At 44.3% G+C, this 17,620-nt stretch overlaps 1 protein-coding gene across 3 annotated transcripts in view; it reads right to left on the bottom strand.

Annotated features, from left to right (window-relative positions):
- The window catches only part of actr3b (actin related protein 3B), a 107,376-nt gene extending 91,434 nt beyond the window's left edge, over window positions 1-15,942 (bottom strand). For 2 of the 3 annotated variants that reach the window (XM_078429344.1, XM_078429334.1), the window contains exons 1-2: window positions 15,748-15,942; window positions 677-732 (exon numbers count right to left, since the gene is read on the bottom strand). In XM_078429344.1, coding sequence (XP_078285470.1) covers window positions 677-732; window positions 15,748-15,791 — 100 coding nt within the window. In that variant the 5' untranslated portion in view covers window positions 15,792-15,942. The remainder of the gene's footprint in view (window positions 1-676; window positions 733-15,747) is intronic. The other variant, XM_078429353.1, reaches the window with a different exon arrangement.
- Between the last annotated feature and the right edge of the window lie 1,678 nt (window positions 15,943-17,620).

Genomic DNA, 17,620 nt, shown 5'->3' with positions numbered 1-17,620 from the left:
GGGTTCGATCCTGACTATAGGTGCTATCTGTACGGAGTTTGTACATTCTCCCTGTGACCTGCATGGGTTTTCTCCGGGAGCTCCAGTTTCTTCCTACGCTCCAAAGATATACAGGTCTGTAGGTTATTTGGCTTGGTAAAATTATAAATTGTCCTGTGTGTAGGAAGAAACTGCATATGCTGGGTTAAACTGAAGATAGACACAAAATGCTGGAGTAACTCAGTGGGACAGGCAGCATCTTTGGAGAGAAGGAATGGATCGCGTTTCGGGTCGAGACCCGGGCTCAACCCGAAACGTCACTCATTCCTTCTTTATAAATTGTCCCTAATGTGTGTAGGATAGTGTTCGTATGTAGGGATCACTGGTTGGCACGGGCTGAAGGGTCTATATCCACACTGTATCTGTAAACTACACTAAAACTAAATGATAGGTCCTAGGGCAAGGAATTAAAAAAATAGAGGTCAGCAATGGTCAGAAAAGCACCAAACACATTATGAAAGTAAAGTCAAAAACTCAACTAATATACCATACACAAGCTCCACAAGCATTTCGGGTAAAATTTATAAATGTTCATACTTCCCCTCTAAATGAAAAAAAATGTTTCATGTCATTAAACTAGGATAAAACTGTAAAATAGAACTGAAAATACTTTTAAAAGGCTATTCATAGTACTTACATGAAGGAATGATGAACTGTGGTTCTGTGTTACCTGCATAGCCAAGCTTTGTATATCTGAGGGGAAGACAGGGGAGACAGGGAGAGGGGAAGAGAAAGAGAATAAAAAAGAAATATCCTCAGAGTTCATCTTTCATGTAAATATATTTGGTAAGAGGGAATGTCTCCTTTCACTATGTTTTCAAAGGAAACGATTTGATAGCAGAAGGGACTTTGAAACTATTCAAACTTAACAGAAAAATTACCTCAGCAAAATGTCATTAAAAATCTTTCCTTAATCTTTGAATTCTTTGTGATTAGAAGTGTAATATTTTTGTTTTAATAAAAAGTACAATAAATGTAATTAAAAATTGAAATTTAAAAAAATTCTGGCGTATAATCTTCTTGTGACGAAAGCACAGAATAATGAGTAATTATCTGAAAACATTCACTTTAGTTTAGTGATACAGCACGAAAATAGGCCCGTCAGCCCACTGAGTCCGCACAGACCAGCGATCCTGCATATTAACACTATCCTACACACACTAGGGACAATTAGTTACTCCAGCATTTTGTGAATAAATCGATTTGTACCAGCATCTGCAGTTATTTTCTTATACATCTTTTTGGAGTGTGGGAGGAAACCGAAGATCTCAGAGAAAACCCGCGCAGGTCACGGGGAGAACATACAAACTCCGTACAGACAGCACCTGTAGTCAGGATCGAACCCGGGTCTCTGGCGCTGTAAGGCGCTGTCTGGAATTTTCTGTAGATCCTTTAACTAACTTTGTATTTAGACATGAAAATGTTGCCTTTCTTTTTCACAGCAGACATTGCCACCTTAAAATAAAAGGGTGGGTACACAGCTGAAACAGGGAAGAGGGCAAGACAGCGTCATTGGAGCTATTGAAGTCTGAAAGGAAGGTGTCAATGTGTCTTCTTCTTACATGCAGGATTCAGGATGACTAATTTTTACTCTAGTTCTCTGGATTCTTAGGTGACTACTAAGGCAAACATGGGACTGACACAGATGTGGCAAGAGATGCTTGCTAGAACAGGCAAATGGGTAGTTTGGAAGGTCATGGAGCATAGAACAGTACAGCACGGGAACAGGTGCTTCGGCCCACAATGACTGTGCCAAACAAGATGCCAAGATAAACTAATCTCATCTGCCTGCACATTACATATCCTTCCTGTAAAGGGACGACCGGAACAACACCAAATGTGGCCTACCAAAGTCCTAGAAAGCTGTATCAAGATTTCCCGACTCTTATACTCAATGCCCCCACCAATTAAGACAAGCATACCATATCCCTTCATTACCAGGAAAAGGTCATGCACTCCTTACCCAATTTTCACTTGGCGGCTGTGTGTTACCAATGCAAGTGCTTAAGGCTCGCAAGACCAAACCAAATGCTCCTTCTCCACTCTGAGTCATCACGGCTCAAGACTTCCAAAGAGCCAGTGGGAATATTGTATCATTTACATGAAGATTTTGAGTCTACCCTTGGAGCTTTTCTGTCAGCTTGGTAATCTTTCCCATCACAGTGCCCGTAAAAATCTGTTTCAGAAGTCTGGTATCGGGCATGCAAATGACATGATTTGTCTAATGGAGGTGACTGGGCGCATTAAGACATCAAAGCTGGAGAAATTCGCTCACTGATCCTGCCACTGGATTTGAAGGATCCTGTGGTGATTGCATTGTAGATCTCTTTCCAATGTCTTGAGATAGCTACAAGTACTCCAAATTCCACAAGCATATAGGTAGGAAAGTATTCACTGCTGCTCAGTCTACCTTTCCTTTTAACAAGTTTGTAATCTTTAAATTGAAATGTTATTTTCCTCAGCAGCTAAGGGTTGCGCTGGTGCACTGAAGCCAATGTGAATTGCATATACTATAGCCAATAAGCAACTTCTGAGATGTGGGAATTGTGAACATTATCCAGGGGCTTACATAAATCTATATTGTTGAAAGACAGTGTTGTGCAGCAGTGCAAGCTGGTAGCGCACACTTTATTTTTTTTTCAGAATTTAGAGATACAGCACGGAAAAATGCCCTTCAGCCCAGCGAGTCCGTGCCATTTAACGAAGCTGCTGGATTTGTGAAGTAATGGGACCCCAAGAAGGAGTCACACTTCATGTGAACACTAAAATCACTGGTCAAGAAGGCAAATGTAGTCAAGGCAGTACATATATTTTTATGGAATCTCAAAGGGATACCTCTGAGTTAAGTTATTAAAGCAATTGAAGAGAGCCACAGAGCGAATAAAATAAATAAAAAAGTAGAACCTAGTCCTTATCAAAGGCAGTTCTGTGCTTCATATGATCTTATCAAGGGGATGTGCTTTAACAGTAGAGGAAGGGTGAAAAATGGATTTCACAAAAGGATATTGATATTGCAGAGGTTGTGGCTTCAGAGATGACACCAGGTTCAGTGGTGACCACACCAACACTCACAGTAGAGTGAATTCAAGTGATATGTTTTATTTACAATGGTAAGATAGTCCAGGACTCCACTAGGATGCTGCCCCTCGCTGTCAGGACACATGTGCAGTGGTGCTGGTGATCTCGGGCTTGGCCTGGCAGCTCAGTCCTGGTCACAAAGGAGAAGGCATGGTGATCTCAGGCTTCTCCCTGCTGTTCACCCTTGCCTCAAGAGGAGGAGCTGGCAGTCCCAGACTTATCCTAGCAGCTCAGCTTTGGGGTTTGAAGAGGTGGTGCTGGAGGTTTCTGGGTAATCCTGATGGCTCAGTCTTTGCCTCTGTGCGTGGGCACCGTCCCTCGTTATCTGTGGTAAGGAAGAGCCCTCAGGCTTGCCCCAACCACTCAGTCTTGGCCTCAGTAGAGGCACTGGCTATCTAGGGCTTCTTCCCAGCCACCCATTCTTGACCACACGGTGGCACTGGTAGTCTCAGTTTTGTCCCAGTGCCTCAGTCTTCCTCATACCTACGACAGGGGACCACAGCTAGCAGGGAGGCGCCCCACTTTCTCTCCCTTTGGCTCTTCCTTCTGCCTGGTTTTTATAAGGAGTAGTCTGACAAGGTTCAAGTAAGCCAATCCGATGACAGCTAATTGGAACCAGTTGTAACTAATGATGCCGAGGACTGACCTCTCCTGGCCTGGCTGCCAGTGATAGGGATCAGAGCAGCAACCGAGGGAGGGAGGGTGGTGCAGTCACAAAATGAACAGATTGCAAGAGCCAGCAGGGAAATATTTGTAGATGGAAAGGGATATTTGGCAAAAGAGGTTTAGCAAGAAAATTATTTTATGACTAAGTATCTCCATTTTGAGGTAGAGACCAAGACTGTACTACCAGATGCCAGATGCAGTCTCTTTGCAAACCCCTGCACAATTTCAACATGGCCATCATCAAATTCTCTCATACTGCGCAGCTGAGCTCACAGATGTCCTCACAGACATCTTCAACATCTCCCTGAGCCAGGCTGTTGTTCCCTCGTGCTTCAAAGAAACCACCATCATACCTGTGCCCAAGAAGTCTTCTCCATCCTGCTTCAACGACTACCGCCCTGTAGCGCTGACTTCAACCATCATGAAGTGCTTCGAGAGGCTGGTCATGAAGCAGATCAGATCCAACCTCCCCCCCTCCCTGGACCCGTTTCAGTTTGCATATCGAGCTAAGCGGTCCACTGAGGATGCCATCTCCTCTGCTCTGCACCCAGCCCTCACCCACTTGGACACTAAAAACTCATATGTTAGGATGCTGTTCATAGACTTTAGCTCAGCATTCAACACCATCATCCCCCAGCAGCTGGTTTGTAAACTAACAAATCTGGGCCTCAGCCCCCTTCTCTGCAACTGGCTGCTGGACTTCCTCACTGCCAGACCCCAGTCTGTACGGGTCGGCAGCAACACATCGGACACCATCACGCTGAGTACGGGGGCCCCACAAGGATGTGTGCTAAGCCCCCTGCTCTTCACCTTGCTGACCCACGACTGCACACCCACCCACAGCTCCAACCACTTCGTCAAATTTGCGGACGACACAACCGTGGTGGGTCTCATCAGCAACAACGACGAGACCCACTACAGGAAGGAGGTGAACCAGCTGGCCGCGTGGTGCACAGACAACAATCTCTTCCTGAATGTGGAGAAAACAAAGGAGATAGTTGTCGACTTCAGGAGAACGCACACCCAACACCCCCACCCACTGATCATCAATGGTGCTGCTGTGGAGCAGGTGAGCAGCACCAAATTCCTGGGGGGTGAACATCACCGAGGATCTCCCCTGGAGCAACAACACCACGTCCATCGCCAAGAAAGCCCAGCAGCGCCTCTACTTCCTCCGCAAACTGAAGAGAGCGGGAGCCCCCACACCCATCATGTACACTTTTTACCGAGGCGCCATTGAGAATATCCTCAGCAGCTGCATCACTGTGTGGTTCGGAAGCTGCACAGCCTCCAGCCGTAAGACCCTGCAGCGCATAGTGAACACTGCTGAGAGGATCACTGGCGCCTCACTCCCAACACTCCTGGTCCTTTACACCACCCGCCTCACCCGCAAAGCATTGAGCATTGTGGGTGACCCCTCCCACCCCTCCAACAGCCTCTTCACCCTCCTGCCTTCAGGGAGAAGGTTTCGCAGCCTGCGGTCGAGCACCACCCGACTAAAGAACAGTTTTTTCCACCAGGCTGTCAGGATGCTGAACTCTCTCCCCTCCCTCCCTCCTCTCTCCCCTCCCTCCCTCCTCTCTCCCCTGCCCCCATTGGACTTGGACTTTAATACCCCACACACACGCACATCCAGCACCAGACATTTTTTTTTTAACGCTGCTATGGACAGGCTTTGCACTACTGTTCATTATTATTTTATTGTAATATATTCATCTTCATCTTTTTTTCATTGAAGTGACTATATTTTATATTGATTGTTGTTTGCTGTGCCTTTTTAATTTTAACTTAATTTAATGCACTTTATTCTTCGGGATTGTGGGAAACGGTATTTCGATTTTCTGTCTGTGTAAACTAACTGGAAATTGACAATAAAGTTGACTTTGACTTTGACTTTGACTTTGACTTGATACTAAAGACTAATACACCATATTTCTTCCTAATCTCCTGATGAATGTGTATATAGGTCATAGAGTCTGACAGAATGGAAACCGGTTTATCAGCCCAACTTGTCCACACCAGCCAACATGTCCCATCTACATTAGTCCCACCTGCCTGCATTTGGAACCATATCCCTCAAAATCTCTCATACCTGCCTAAATGTTTCTTAAACATTGTGATCGCACCTGCGTCAATTACCTCCACCAGCAGCTTATTCTATCTACCCACCACCTTCTGTGTGAAAAAGTTACCCCTCAGGTTCCTAATAAGTCTTTCCTTCTTCACCTTAAACCCATGTCCTCTGGTTCTCAATTCCCCTACTCTGGGCAAGAGATTCTATACATGTCCAGCTGATCTATTTCTCTCATGATTTTGTACACCTCTGTCAGATCACCCCTCATCCTCCTGCGTTCCAAGGAATAGAGTCCAAGCCTACTCAACCTTCCCTATATCTCAGGCTGTGACATCCTTGTAAATCTTCTCTGCACCCTTACCAGCTTGAACATAAACATTATCCAATTTCTCACCATTTAATAAATACACTGATTTTCTGTTTTGTGACCAAAGTGGATCATCTCCCATTATTTCAATAGCCATATTTTTACAATCATACTTTCGATATGTTTTCCCAACTAGCCGTAGCCAACTCTCCCCTCACACATTGTTTGTTTAATTTAGATTTAAGACAATAATTTTGTATCAAACTACTTCACTTTCAATTTCAATGTAAAACTCTAAATTATGAACGCAGTTCCCTGAAGCCCCGTTTCTGACAAATCATCGATTGCCACTTTCTCACTGCACAAGGACAAAAACAAGCCTTTTACCAGTTAGTTCCTCAACATATTGATCTAGAAAACCATCTTGTATTCAGTTCATGAATTCATCCTCCATCTTAATACTGCCAATTTGACTTGTTCAATTTTCATTCAGATAAAAGACCTCCATAACCAAAAGTGATACATTATCCCTGGCAGAGGCAGACTGGAGCCAAATTATTCCCCAAACCTGGTCAACTTCATTTGAGATACACTGGACTAAAGAGCTCCTGGATGGCAGTGGCTGGTTCAAGAGAACCATGGGTTCATTACCAAGGTTACATCCAATTGGCAATTGCATACACAGTGGATGTTGGGTGTGGAGGTGGAAGCATATATACAAGAAGATAACTGCAGATGCTGGTACAAATCGAAGGTTTTTATTCACAAAATGCTGGAGTAACTCAGCAGGTCAGGCAGCATCTCGGGAGAGAAGGAATGGGTGACGTTCCAGCATTTTGGGAATGGAAGCATATATATATGATAGTGGTGTTTAAGAGACTTTTAGCTCGGCAGATGGAAATGCAGGGAATGGAGGGATATGGATCACGTGCAAGATTACGAAAATTGATGTGTTGCTCAAAGACTGGTGTTGTAGATGGGGCTTCTGGTTCATGGACACTGGCACTCGTACTGGTGAAGTGGGAACTATACCATTGGGATAGTATGGACAAAAATATCTATGCATTAGAGAAACACATGACCAGGCTGGGAATGAAGGGGTACAGATTGTGTACGGGCAGACGGGATTAGTTAGACTGGCATCATGCTCACTGCAGACATTGTGGGTCGATATATAACTTGGATACATTTTATGATTTGGCCTCTACAGCCTTCTGTGCCAGAGAACTCCACAAGTGAACCACCCCAAAGGGGAAGATATTTATCCTGAATTATACAACCTGATCTCCCAAGGCTGTAAACTGCTTCTAGGAACAACCTCCATACATCTCATCAACCTAGAGCTGTTAGAACGTAGGTTTCTACCAGATCTCCTCATTCTTCTATACTCCAGTGAATATACGCCTAATATTCATTCTATCCAGGCATTCTATCCTCATATTTCAAGAATCATTCTCGGTCACCTTCTTTGCACTTCCTCCATGGCAAGATCATCCTCAGATAAGGAAAACAAAATTGCGCACACAAATCGAGATGAGGTTTTTTTTTTAAACTGTAGATAAAAAATCTAGATAGGCCTTCCCTGTACAGCTATGGTCAAGCATCTTTGCTCAGGTACTCAGATCCTCTTACAGTGAAGCCCAACATACGATTTGCCTTCTGACCTGCTGACTGACCTGAACCTTTGCTTTTAGTGACTGCTGGGCTTGCACAGCATCACATCCTACAAGGTGAAACTAGGGGGCAGCTCATGCGACAAACATATATCACTCCCGGACGAACTCACATGCTTCGAAGGGATCTACATGAGGCGCCACCTCAGAAAAGCAGCCAGCATCATCAAGGACCCACACCACCCTGGCCACGCTCTCATTTCACTCCTGCCATCGGGAATAAGGTGTAGGGGTCAGGACATATGACAATAAAACACTCCTGTCCCTTGACTCTCGATGTACAAGGACATCCAATTCATCCTTTTGCAGAATCCATCACCATGCAGATAGTCATATATCCTTCTGCTTTTAGAACCTAAGTGGATAAACTTACATTTACCCATGTTAAATTGATGTGCTTTGCCCACACACTCAGCTGGTTTAAGTCACATTGCAGCCTTTTTAGGTATTCCTCACAGCTTACATTCTCTACAGCTTTGCACTGTTTACAAACTTGGAATTAGACAATAGACAATAGACAATAGGTGCAGGAGTAGGCCATTCGGCCCTTCGAGCCAGCACCACCCTTCAATGTGATTATGGCTGATCATTCTCAATCAGTACCCCATTCCTGCCTTCTCCCCATACCCCCTGACTCCGCTATTTTTAAGAGCTCTATCTAGCTCTCCCTTTAAATCTTCCAGAGAATTGGCCTCCACTGCCTTCTGAGGCAGAGAATTCCACAGATTCACAACTCTCTGACTGAAAACGTTTTTCCTCATCTCCGTTCTAAATGGCCTACCCCTTATTCTTAAACTGTGGCCACTGGTTCTGGACTCCCCCAACATTGGGAACATGTTTCCTGCCTCTAACGTGTCCAACCCCTTAATAATCTTATATGTTTAGATAGGATTCCCCTCTCATCCTTCTAAATTCCAGTGTATACAAGCCTAGTCGCTCCAGTCTTTCAACATATGACTGTCCCGCCATTCCGGGAATTAACCTAGTAAACCTACGCTGCACACCCTCAATAGCAAGAATATCCTTCCTCAAATTTGGAGACCAAAACTGCACACAGTACTCCTGGTGCGGTCTCACTAGGGCCCTGTACAACTGCAGAAGGACCTCTTTGCTCCTATACTCAACTCCTCTTGTTATGAAGGCCAACATTTCATTGGCTTTCTTCACTGCCTGCTGTACCTGCATGCTTCCTTTCAGTGACTGATGCACTAGGACACCCAGATCTCGTTGTACGTCCCCTTTTCCTAACTTGACACCATTCAGATAATAATCTGCCTTCCTATTCTTAGCACCAAAGTGGATAACCTCACACTTATCCACATTAAACTGCATCTGCCATGCACCCGCCCACTCACACAACCTGTCCAAGTCACCCTGCAACCTCATAGCATCTTCCTCACAGTTCACACTGCCACCCAGCTTTGTATCATCTGCAAATTTGCTAATGGTACTCTTAATCCCTTCATCCAAATCATTAATGTATATTGTAAATAGCTGCAGTCCCAGCACCGAGCCTTGCGGCACCCCACTAGTCACTGCCTGCCATTCTGAAAGGGACCCATTTATCCCCACTCTTTGCTTTTTGTCTGCCAACCAATCTTCTATCCATGTCAGTACTCTACCCCCAATACCATGTGCTCTAATTTTGCCCACTAATCTCCTATGTGGGTCCTTGTCGAAGGCTTTCTGAAAGTCAAGGTACACTACATCCACCGGCTCTCCCCTGTCAATTTTCCTAGTTACATCCTCAAAAAATCAGTTTCCTTATCCAAATCATTCATATTGCAAAATAGTTGGAGTCCGATCTTACTCTCCCTCCAGCAATCCACCTATCACAACCTGCCACCCAGAAAAAAAAATGTTGATTTCTCTTCTCTGTTTTCTGGAACAATGTTGAGCTTTTCTGGAATAGGGTTCAATATCAAAGTAATTCTGTTAAACCTGTAAAGAACCATGGTTAGATCACATTTAATACATGCAAAATTCCCAATGCTCTATTTTATAACAAAAGGAACATGGAAACATTGAACAAAGTTTAAAAAAAATATTGGGACAATACAAGAAAGGAAAGAACTTTAAAATGATAAAGGTATTTGATAGCTTGAACATTGAAATGTTTCTGCTTGCGAGGTCATGAACACATACAGTTAATAAGTCAAAGAATGAACTTGGGACAAAGTACATTATCCTACAAGAACAACTTCCCAGGTATTTAATATCATGGATGCATTTAAGGTAAAGCTAGATAATCATATGAGCAAAATTGGTATCGTAAGGTTAAATGAAGCATAATCACCCGGATAGATATGTTAGGTAAAAGACAAGGTGCTGGAGGAACTCAGCAGGTCATGCAGCATCGGTCGAGGGAATGGCCTGATCGGTTAGGTAGTCTGGACAATATGCATGTAAGCAAATTCTCTGCAATGAAAATCTGTAGCGATTATGGGGTTACAATAGGGAACAGGCAAAAGGATTAATGCAAAAAAGTAGCTTCCTCAAAATTTTAGTGGTTCAAATTCTGGATCAAAACTGTTTTGATGCAATACTATAGCTGCATCAATGCAATTAAACTACCACTAATTATTATAGCAATGACCCTGAGGGACATAACGGATTTTACTTCTGAACAAATCATTATTGAAATCATAATTACACCACTACATAGTTTTAAAAAAACCAATCAGGGTGTTGAACTATTCAGTGATTGAAGTTATTAATATTATTGTTCATTCCTTGTGAGGCAAGGAAAAATTATATTAATTTCAATGGTACAATGTTACAACAATGCACGTTCCACATTTAGCTCACTTTCATGTTCATTGTTACTTATCCAGTTTATGGGATCAGGACATTGCTGGCAAAGCCAGTACAGCCACTGTGTCCATTGCTAATGGACTTTGAGAAGGAGGAGATGGACTGTCAACTTGAACCAAAGCTGATCTTCTGATGAAAGTATCCTTAGACTATGATTTAAAGGGTTCCAGCATTAAGACTCAACAACATATTTCCCATTCAGGATGGCTTGCTGGGAGGAGAAACTGAAGGTGGTGGTGTTTACATAATCTTACTGGCCATACCCTCTTTGATGGTAAAGAACATGGGTTTTAAAGGTACTGTCAGAGCAGTCCAGGTGAGTAACTGCAGTGTCTTTTTCAGAGGGTACACACTTCAGCCATTGTGTATGGCAGTGTGAATTAATGGTTAGGATGGGGGATTGGGTACCAATCAGGCAAGCTACTTTGTCCTTGATAATATTGAGCCAAGAGTGGCTGGAGCTGCATTCGTCCAACTTGCTTCTTATTTAGGCATTGTAGATGGTGAAAGAGCCTGATGCTATCAGGAAACACATCTCTCATCACTGAATACACAACCTCTGACCTGTTCCCTTAAGTGTAGTATTTATGTGACAGGAACAGTTGACTTTCTGGTCAATGGTGACAAACAGGATGATGATGGTAAAGGTTTGCCACAGTAATACCGTTGAATGTCAGGGTAGACAGGAAGACTCTGTTGCTTGAAACAATGATTGTTTTCCCACTTTTGTGGTGTTAATGTGACTTGCCACTTATCAGCCCATGCTTGAATGTTAAAACCACATAATGTTTCATTTATTGAGGATTTTCAAAGGGTATTGAACAATCATCAGCCAATATCCCCACTTCTAACCTTCTGGAAATTAAGTGATTGATAAAGCAGTGGGAGATGTTTGGGTTTACGACCTCCAACAACTACAACCTTTTTCTTTTGTCTAAGATATAATTCCAACCGAAGGAGTGTTTTCCCTATTTTCACTCCTCATTTATCTCAACAAATGCAAACTGCCTTCCCTTGATTAACCTGCACTTTCCAAAAAATTGATTTATTTTACCCATCAAAAATGTTTGCAATAATTACTCTACCACCTATGGAGAATGACTGGTTCATGTTGACCAAATGGTCACTCTAGGCTAGTCCCATCTACCTGAATTTGACCCATATCCCTCTCTTATTTACACAATCTACCTTTTTTTTAAAAAAAACAGTAAAACCATATTAGCCATTTTCCAAGCAAACATACAGCTAAGGAGCAGAATTAGGGCATTTTGCCTCTCAAGCCTGCTCTGCCATTCAATAAATTCACAGCATATCTGATTGCTGCATCAACTCTGCAATATAGGAAGTGTTTAGAGGGATAAGGACCAAATGCAGGCAAATGGGACTATCCCAGATAGCCAACTTGGTCCACATGAACAAGTTGGCCGAAAGGCCCGTTTCCATGTTGTTTTGCTTTATGACTCTATCACTCTATGTTAACCTCTCTTTTTTCTCTCTCTACATTTCCAATACTTGCCGTTCTTCCTCAACTTCCATGCTCACTTGCTAAACCACAACCATTTATCTAGCATAAAGGTTTCAATTTGTCTTGGAATTTATCCCATTGTGCCAGGCGTTCGACAATGTTCGACAATGTCTACAACAAGCTACAACAGCCTACCACCTAGTCGATGTCAAGCTACGGCAAGCTACCGACAACCGGCGACCCAATTGTCGCGAGTAGGACGTCCACCTACGACAACACATGCGACAACCTACAACAACCGAAATCAACCTACGTCCACTGTGACAAGCTACTACCCTGTCGGCGACAACTGAAGACAATTCACGTAATTTTCACCTCCGGTTTTGACGCCGGTATCTGTCGCCGGTTGACGTAAGTTGATGTAGGTGGTCGCCAATGGAATTCATCGGTCAGCACCGGCGACAACTTATGTCACCTGGCGACAACCTACGTCAGGAGGCGTCAAGCTATGCTCATTGGCATCAAACCCACTGTCGGCGAAAAATTTTCAACATTTTGAAAATCCAGCGGCAACCGGAAAATGCTATGATTCTTTGGAGACTACTCACAACCATACAGGCGACACCCCAGCGACCATGTGGCAATAGCCTAGTCGCCTGCAGTCGCCTAAAAAAAAAAAATTGCCCAAGTGGGACAGGCCCTTATGTGTATATATACACACTGAACTTTTTTTATCTCTCTCGTTTATCATATTGTTTACAATCTACTACGTTTACATATTCTGTTGTGCTGCAGCAAGAACGAATTTCGTTGTTCTATCTGGGACATATGACAATAAAACACTTTTGACATGCATTCAAGCGTTTGAGCCATCCTGCCAATCCTCCATCTTATGTAAAAAGCACTCAAGACCTCCTCATGTCAACATGTAATATCTAGATACATTGCTAGTCTACCTAATTAAATAAAAATGTTTGTTTCCTCCTAAATGTAAACCTTTTTTTTTTAATACCAGCATCATCACAGCAAAGCCCCTCATAACTCCAGTGCCTTCCTTATTCTTCTACATTAACCTCCTTGCAACAAAGGCTAATATGTAATTTAACTTCCCAACTGTTGGCTGCACGTCAGGGCATATTATTGAAAAAGCACGGCTTGACACCTCTGTCAACAATTCATTCCAACACCTTGTTGCTGATAAGCCAGAGTTGGGTTTGCCCTCATTTATGTGAACCAGGCATTTCTGGGCAGTGTTCCACTTTAATTTATAAGACGCCAAAATTACTTGAACAGCTTGGCTGGAGATGTAACTTGTTCTGGATCACTGATATGCAACATTATGGCCTTTATTGTTGCCGCTTCCTCTGCTTCTTGATTTAGTTTAGGTTATTATTATCACGTGTACAAGTACAGTGAAAAGCTTTTTGTTGCATGCTATCTAGTCAGCGTAAAGACTATACATGATTACAATCATGCCATTCACAGTGTACAGATACAGGATAAAGAGAATAACATTTAGTGCAAGATAAAATTCACAAAGTCTGATTAGAGATAGTCTGAAGGTCTCCAATGAGGAAGATGGTAGGTCAGGACCGCTCTCTAATTGGCGATAGGATGGTTCAGTTGCCTGATAATAGCTGGGAAGACACTGTCCCTGAATCTGGAGGTGTGAATTTTCACACTTCTGTTGCACTTGCCTGATAGGAGAAGGGAGAAGAAGGAGTGACCGAGATGAGACTCGTCCTTGATTATGCTGGTGGTAAAACTTCCACGTACCTTTAATTTAATAAAACATCCCAAGGTGCTTTACAGGTGCTGCATTAAAGATGTTAGGCCAATGGTTAAAAAGCATTGCCAAAGGATGTAAGATTTAACAGTGACTGAAGGGGAAGGCATGGAAGCGAGGTGAAAAGTTTAAGAATGTTGTTTTAATTCTCACTCAATAGCATCTGAAAACATGGCTCCTAATGATTGTAAAACCTGGTAGACACAAAATGCTGGAGTAATGCAGCAGGACAGGAAGCATTTCTGGAGAGAAGGAATGGGTGACGTTTCGGGTCTGGGTGAATGCAGCAGGACAGGAAGCATCTCTGGAGAGAAGGAATGGGTGACGTTTCGGGTGACGCTTCTGTTGTGGAACAATTCGTCAGTCCTAATTTGAGAGGGTGTTCCATTTTAATGTTGCGGCTGCACTTTGCTGTAGCTCGGCTTCCCCCAAACCCTCCGGTTGGTCTTCTCCCTTCAGCGCGTCTCTGGCTCCTTCTCGGCGCTCCGAGTGTCCCGCCACCTCTCCCCGTTCCTGCGCTCCTCGCTCCTCCAGGCTTGGCTCCCCGGCTCCACACCTCGCTTCCTGCGGCCCTTCAGCCCCTGCCGCTCCTACTGGCCCTCCAGCACTTCTCCCCGCTCGCCCTCTCCATCAGCCGGCCTGCCGGGCTCCGTTTCCACTTGGCCGGCGCTCAACACCTCGTGGCTGGGGCCGCAGAGCAGAGCCATGCCCTGGCCCAGCGCCTCCGATCGGCCTCTCCCCGGCTCCTCTTAGGGCTCGACACTCCACTCCTCCTCCTCCTCTTCCACCACCTTCTCCTGGGCACAGCTCCCTGGGCCCTTTGCCCTCAGGCCCTGGCAGGTTCCCGACCTCCAGCGCTCGATGCTTCTGCTCCTGCAGACCTCCATGCCCCTCGGCTCGGGTTCTTCCCACTGCTCCTCTCCCAGGTCGCTCAACCCCATCCATTGCACCTCCTCCTTCTCTTCTTCTCCCCCCACCAGCCGGCCTCTGCTTCTCAGCCTTGCTCTCCTGCCTCCCTTCCCAGCTGCGTTTCCCCTTCTCCCGCCGGCTGGCCAGACGTCTACCCCTATTTCCACAATTTTTTTACAGCACAAAAATTGACCATTTTGGTGTTTTTTTCAAGGTAAAAACATACGTGTTGCATGTGTTACTAGTGTATGCCGGAAGCTTGGTTGTCCCCCAGAACACTTGAGCGACTCCATGCGTCTCGCATTTTTGACCTTCTGACATTGCAAGGGCTCTGCTAAATTGTCATCTACTGAGCCACAATTGACAATTACACTCAGTACAAGAGGCAATATCTTTATCAAGACACTAACAGATGCAAAGTCATTCACATGTGTTAAATTGGATTCTGCCTGTACAGATACTGCCTGAATTGCTGAGCATAACATTATAGGGGATTAAAAATAACACAAATGCAATTTGCAAAAACAGTAGCGGCAATTCATATATATATACATATATAAAAGCTTTATATATATATATATATATATATATATATATGTATATATATATATATAAAGCTTTTATTTATATAAATGAGTGCACATTACCAATAGCTCTTGTTAGCACTGCAATGGGTGTAACTATCTATATGTGTGTATATATATATATATATTTTGTTTAATATATATATATATATATACACACACACACATATATATAGAGATAGTTGCACCCATTGCAGTGCAAACAGGAGATGCTGCCAATGTGCATTCATTTTTTTATATATATGAGTGCACATGTCTGAGCAGCAACTCCTCCTGTTTGCACTGCAATGGGTAATCAGCTGGGCTGGGCTGTGTCTGGCAGCGGGCAGCGCCAGCGGGAACGGCAACTTACCCGGTCCCGCAGTCAATGACACACGGAGGTAAATGGCCGGCCATGCTGTCCGAGCCCGTCAGATCGGCGAGAAACTTTTAATTTTCTCCCTGCCTCCCACTATCGCGGGGCGACGAGCAGCCGGAGGGATCGCCCCCTTTAAACCACGCGACTGGCTGACTGACTGACTGTCAACCGCCGACCAACCGCCGCGTCTCCACAGTAACCAGGTGCCGAGACGAGCACTTCCTGGGTCAGTGCCGCTGGGGGGCGCTGCTATCTGGATCCTGCCAAGGCTGGGAGGCAATGGGGACCCTGGCTGTGGAGAACAGGGTGATACCTAGAAACAGAGAAAATGGGTGCAGGAGGAGACCATTTGGCCCTTGGAGCGTGGAAGTGTGGAAACAGGCCCAACTTGCCCACACCTGCCAACATGTCCCCACCGCACAACAGGTCCCACCTGCCCCGCATTTGGCCCATGCCCCTCCAAACCTGTCCTATCCATCTACCTTTCCAACAGTTTATTACATGTTGGGATAGTCCCTGCCTCAACTACCTCCTCTACCAACTACCATACGCCCACCACCACCCTTTGTGTGAAAACGTTACCTCTCAGATTCCTATTAGATCTTTTCCCCTTCACCTTAAACCTGTGTCCTCTGGCCCTCATCCACTTGTCATCTTCCATTCTCCTGCCCCAAACCACTCACTGCCCCAAAACCCAGACTCACCAAAAGAGCACCTCATGACAGCACAGTCGCAGCATGGGTTTATGAAAGGAAAATCATGTGTCACTAATCTTCTGAAGTTCTTTCAGCACATAGAAGCAAGGAACTGTCACCATAGAAGCAAGAAAATGTCACCATGGATAGGTGACATTTTGGGTCAATTTGGGCCTGACCTGCTGAGTTATTCCAACACTTTGTGTCCCTTCTTTCAGCACGTGATCAATAGAAGAGCAAAGGAGAACCAGTGGATAGAGTTTAATTGTGCATACAGGTTAGTTTATCGGTGCAATGATATTCCTTGCTCGCATGAAGCTAATAGTTTACTCTGTAATAATGATTTGGAGTATTGCATGCAATTCTGGCCATCCCATTATAGGAAGGGGGGTTTGAAAAGGGTGCAGAGGATGTTTACCAAAATGATGCCTGGATTTAAGGATATTAGCTCCTGTCAGAATACTTTCTATAGCACATCTGTAGAGGTTATCATGAACATGGCGAATCTTCTCAGACATCAAAGGAAGTATATATACTGATACACTTTCTTGATCATTGCATCAGTGTGAAGGAACCAGGTTGGGTTGCTGGTGATGTGGAACTTGAGCTGTTGTCCATCTCTACAGCAGTTCCATTGATGAGGATAGGAATATGTTCATCCCCTTCTTGGGTTAATAACTAACTCTTTGGTCGTGTTGACGTTAAGGGCTAGGTTGTTATTCTGAGACCGTGGCACACGGTTCATGATCTCTTTCCTGTGTTCTCTGTCTCATCATTGTTGTGATCCAGCCAACAACAGTGGTATTATCAGTGAACTTACAGATCGAGTTGGTGTTGTACATGGCCACGCAGTCAAAGGTGCACATGTAGTAGAGCAGGGGACTGAGCCACAACTCTGAGGAGCAGCGATACTGAGGGTCGGTGGAGGAATTGTTAGGACCAATTCTAACTGACTAAGGTCTGCCAGTCAAGAAGTCAGAAGCCTGTTGCAGATGGAAATCTCAAGACCAAGGTCCAGAGTTTAGAGATGAGCTTATACAATATTATGGTGTTGAAGGTTGAGCTGCAGTCAATGAACAGCATGCTGACATTGATGTTGTTATTGTCAAGGTGATTCAGAGCTGAATGTAGGGCAAGAGAGAAGGCGTCCTGTGTAGACCTATTTTCCTGTG

This window comes from Rhinoraja longicauda, chromosome 2 (genome assembly GCF_053455715.1).
Source record: "Rhinoraja longicauda isolate Sanriku21f chromosome 2, sRhiLon1.1, whole genome shotgun sequence".
NCBI lineage: Eukaryota > Metazoa > Chordata > Chondrichthyes > Rajiformes > Arhynchobatidae > Rhinoraja > Rhinoraja longicauda.
The sequence above is the reverse complement of the archived record's forward strand: the minus strand, read 5'-3'. Positions and strand labels throughout refer to the sequence as shown.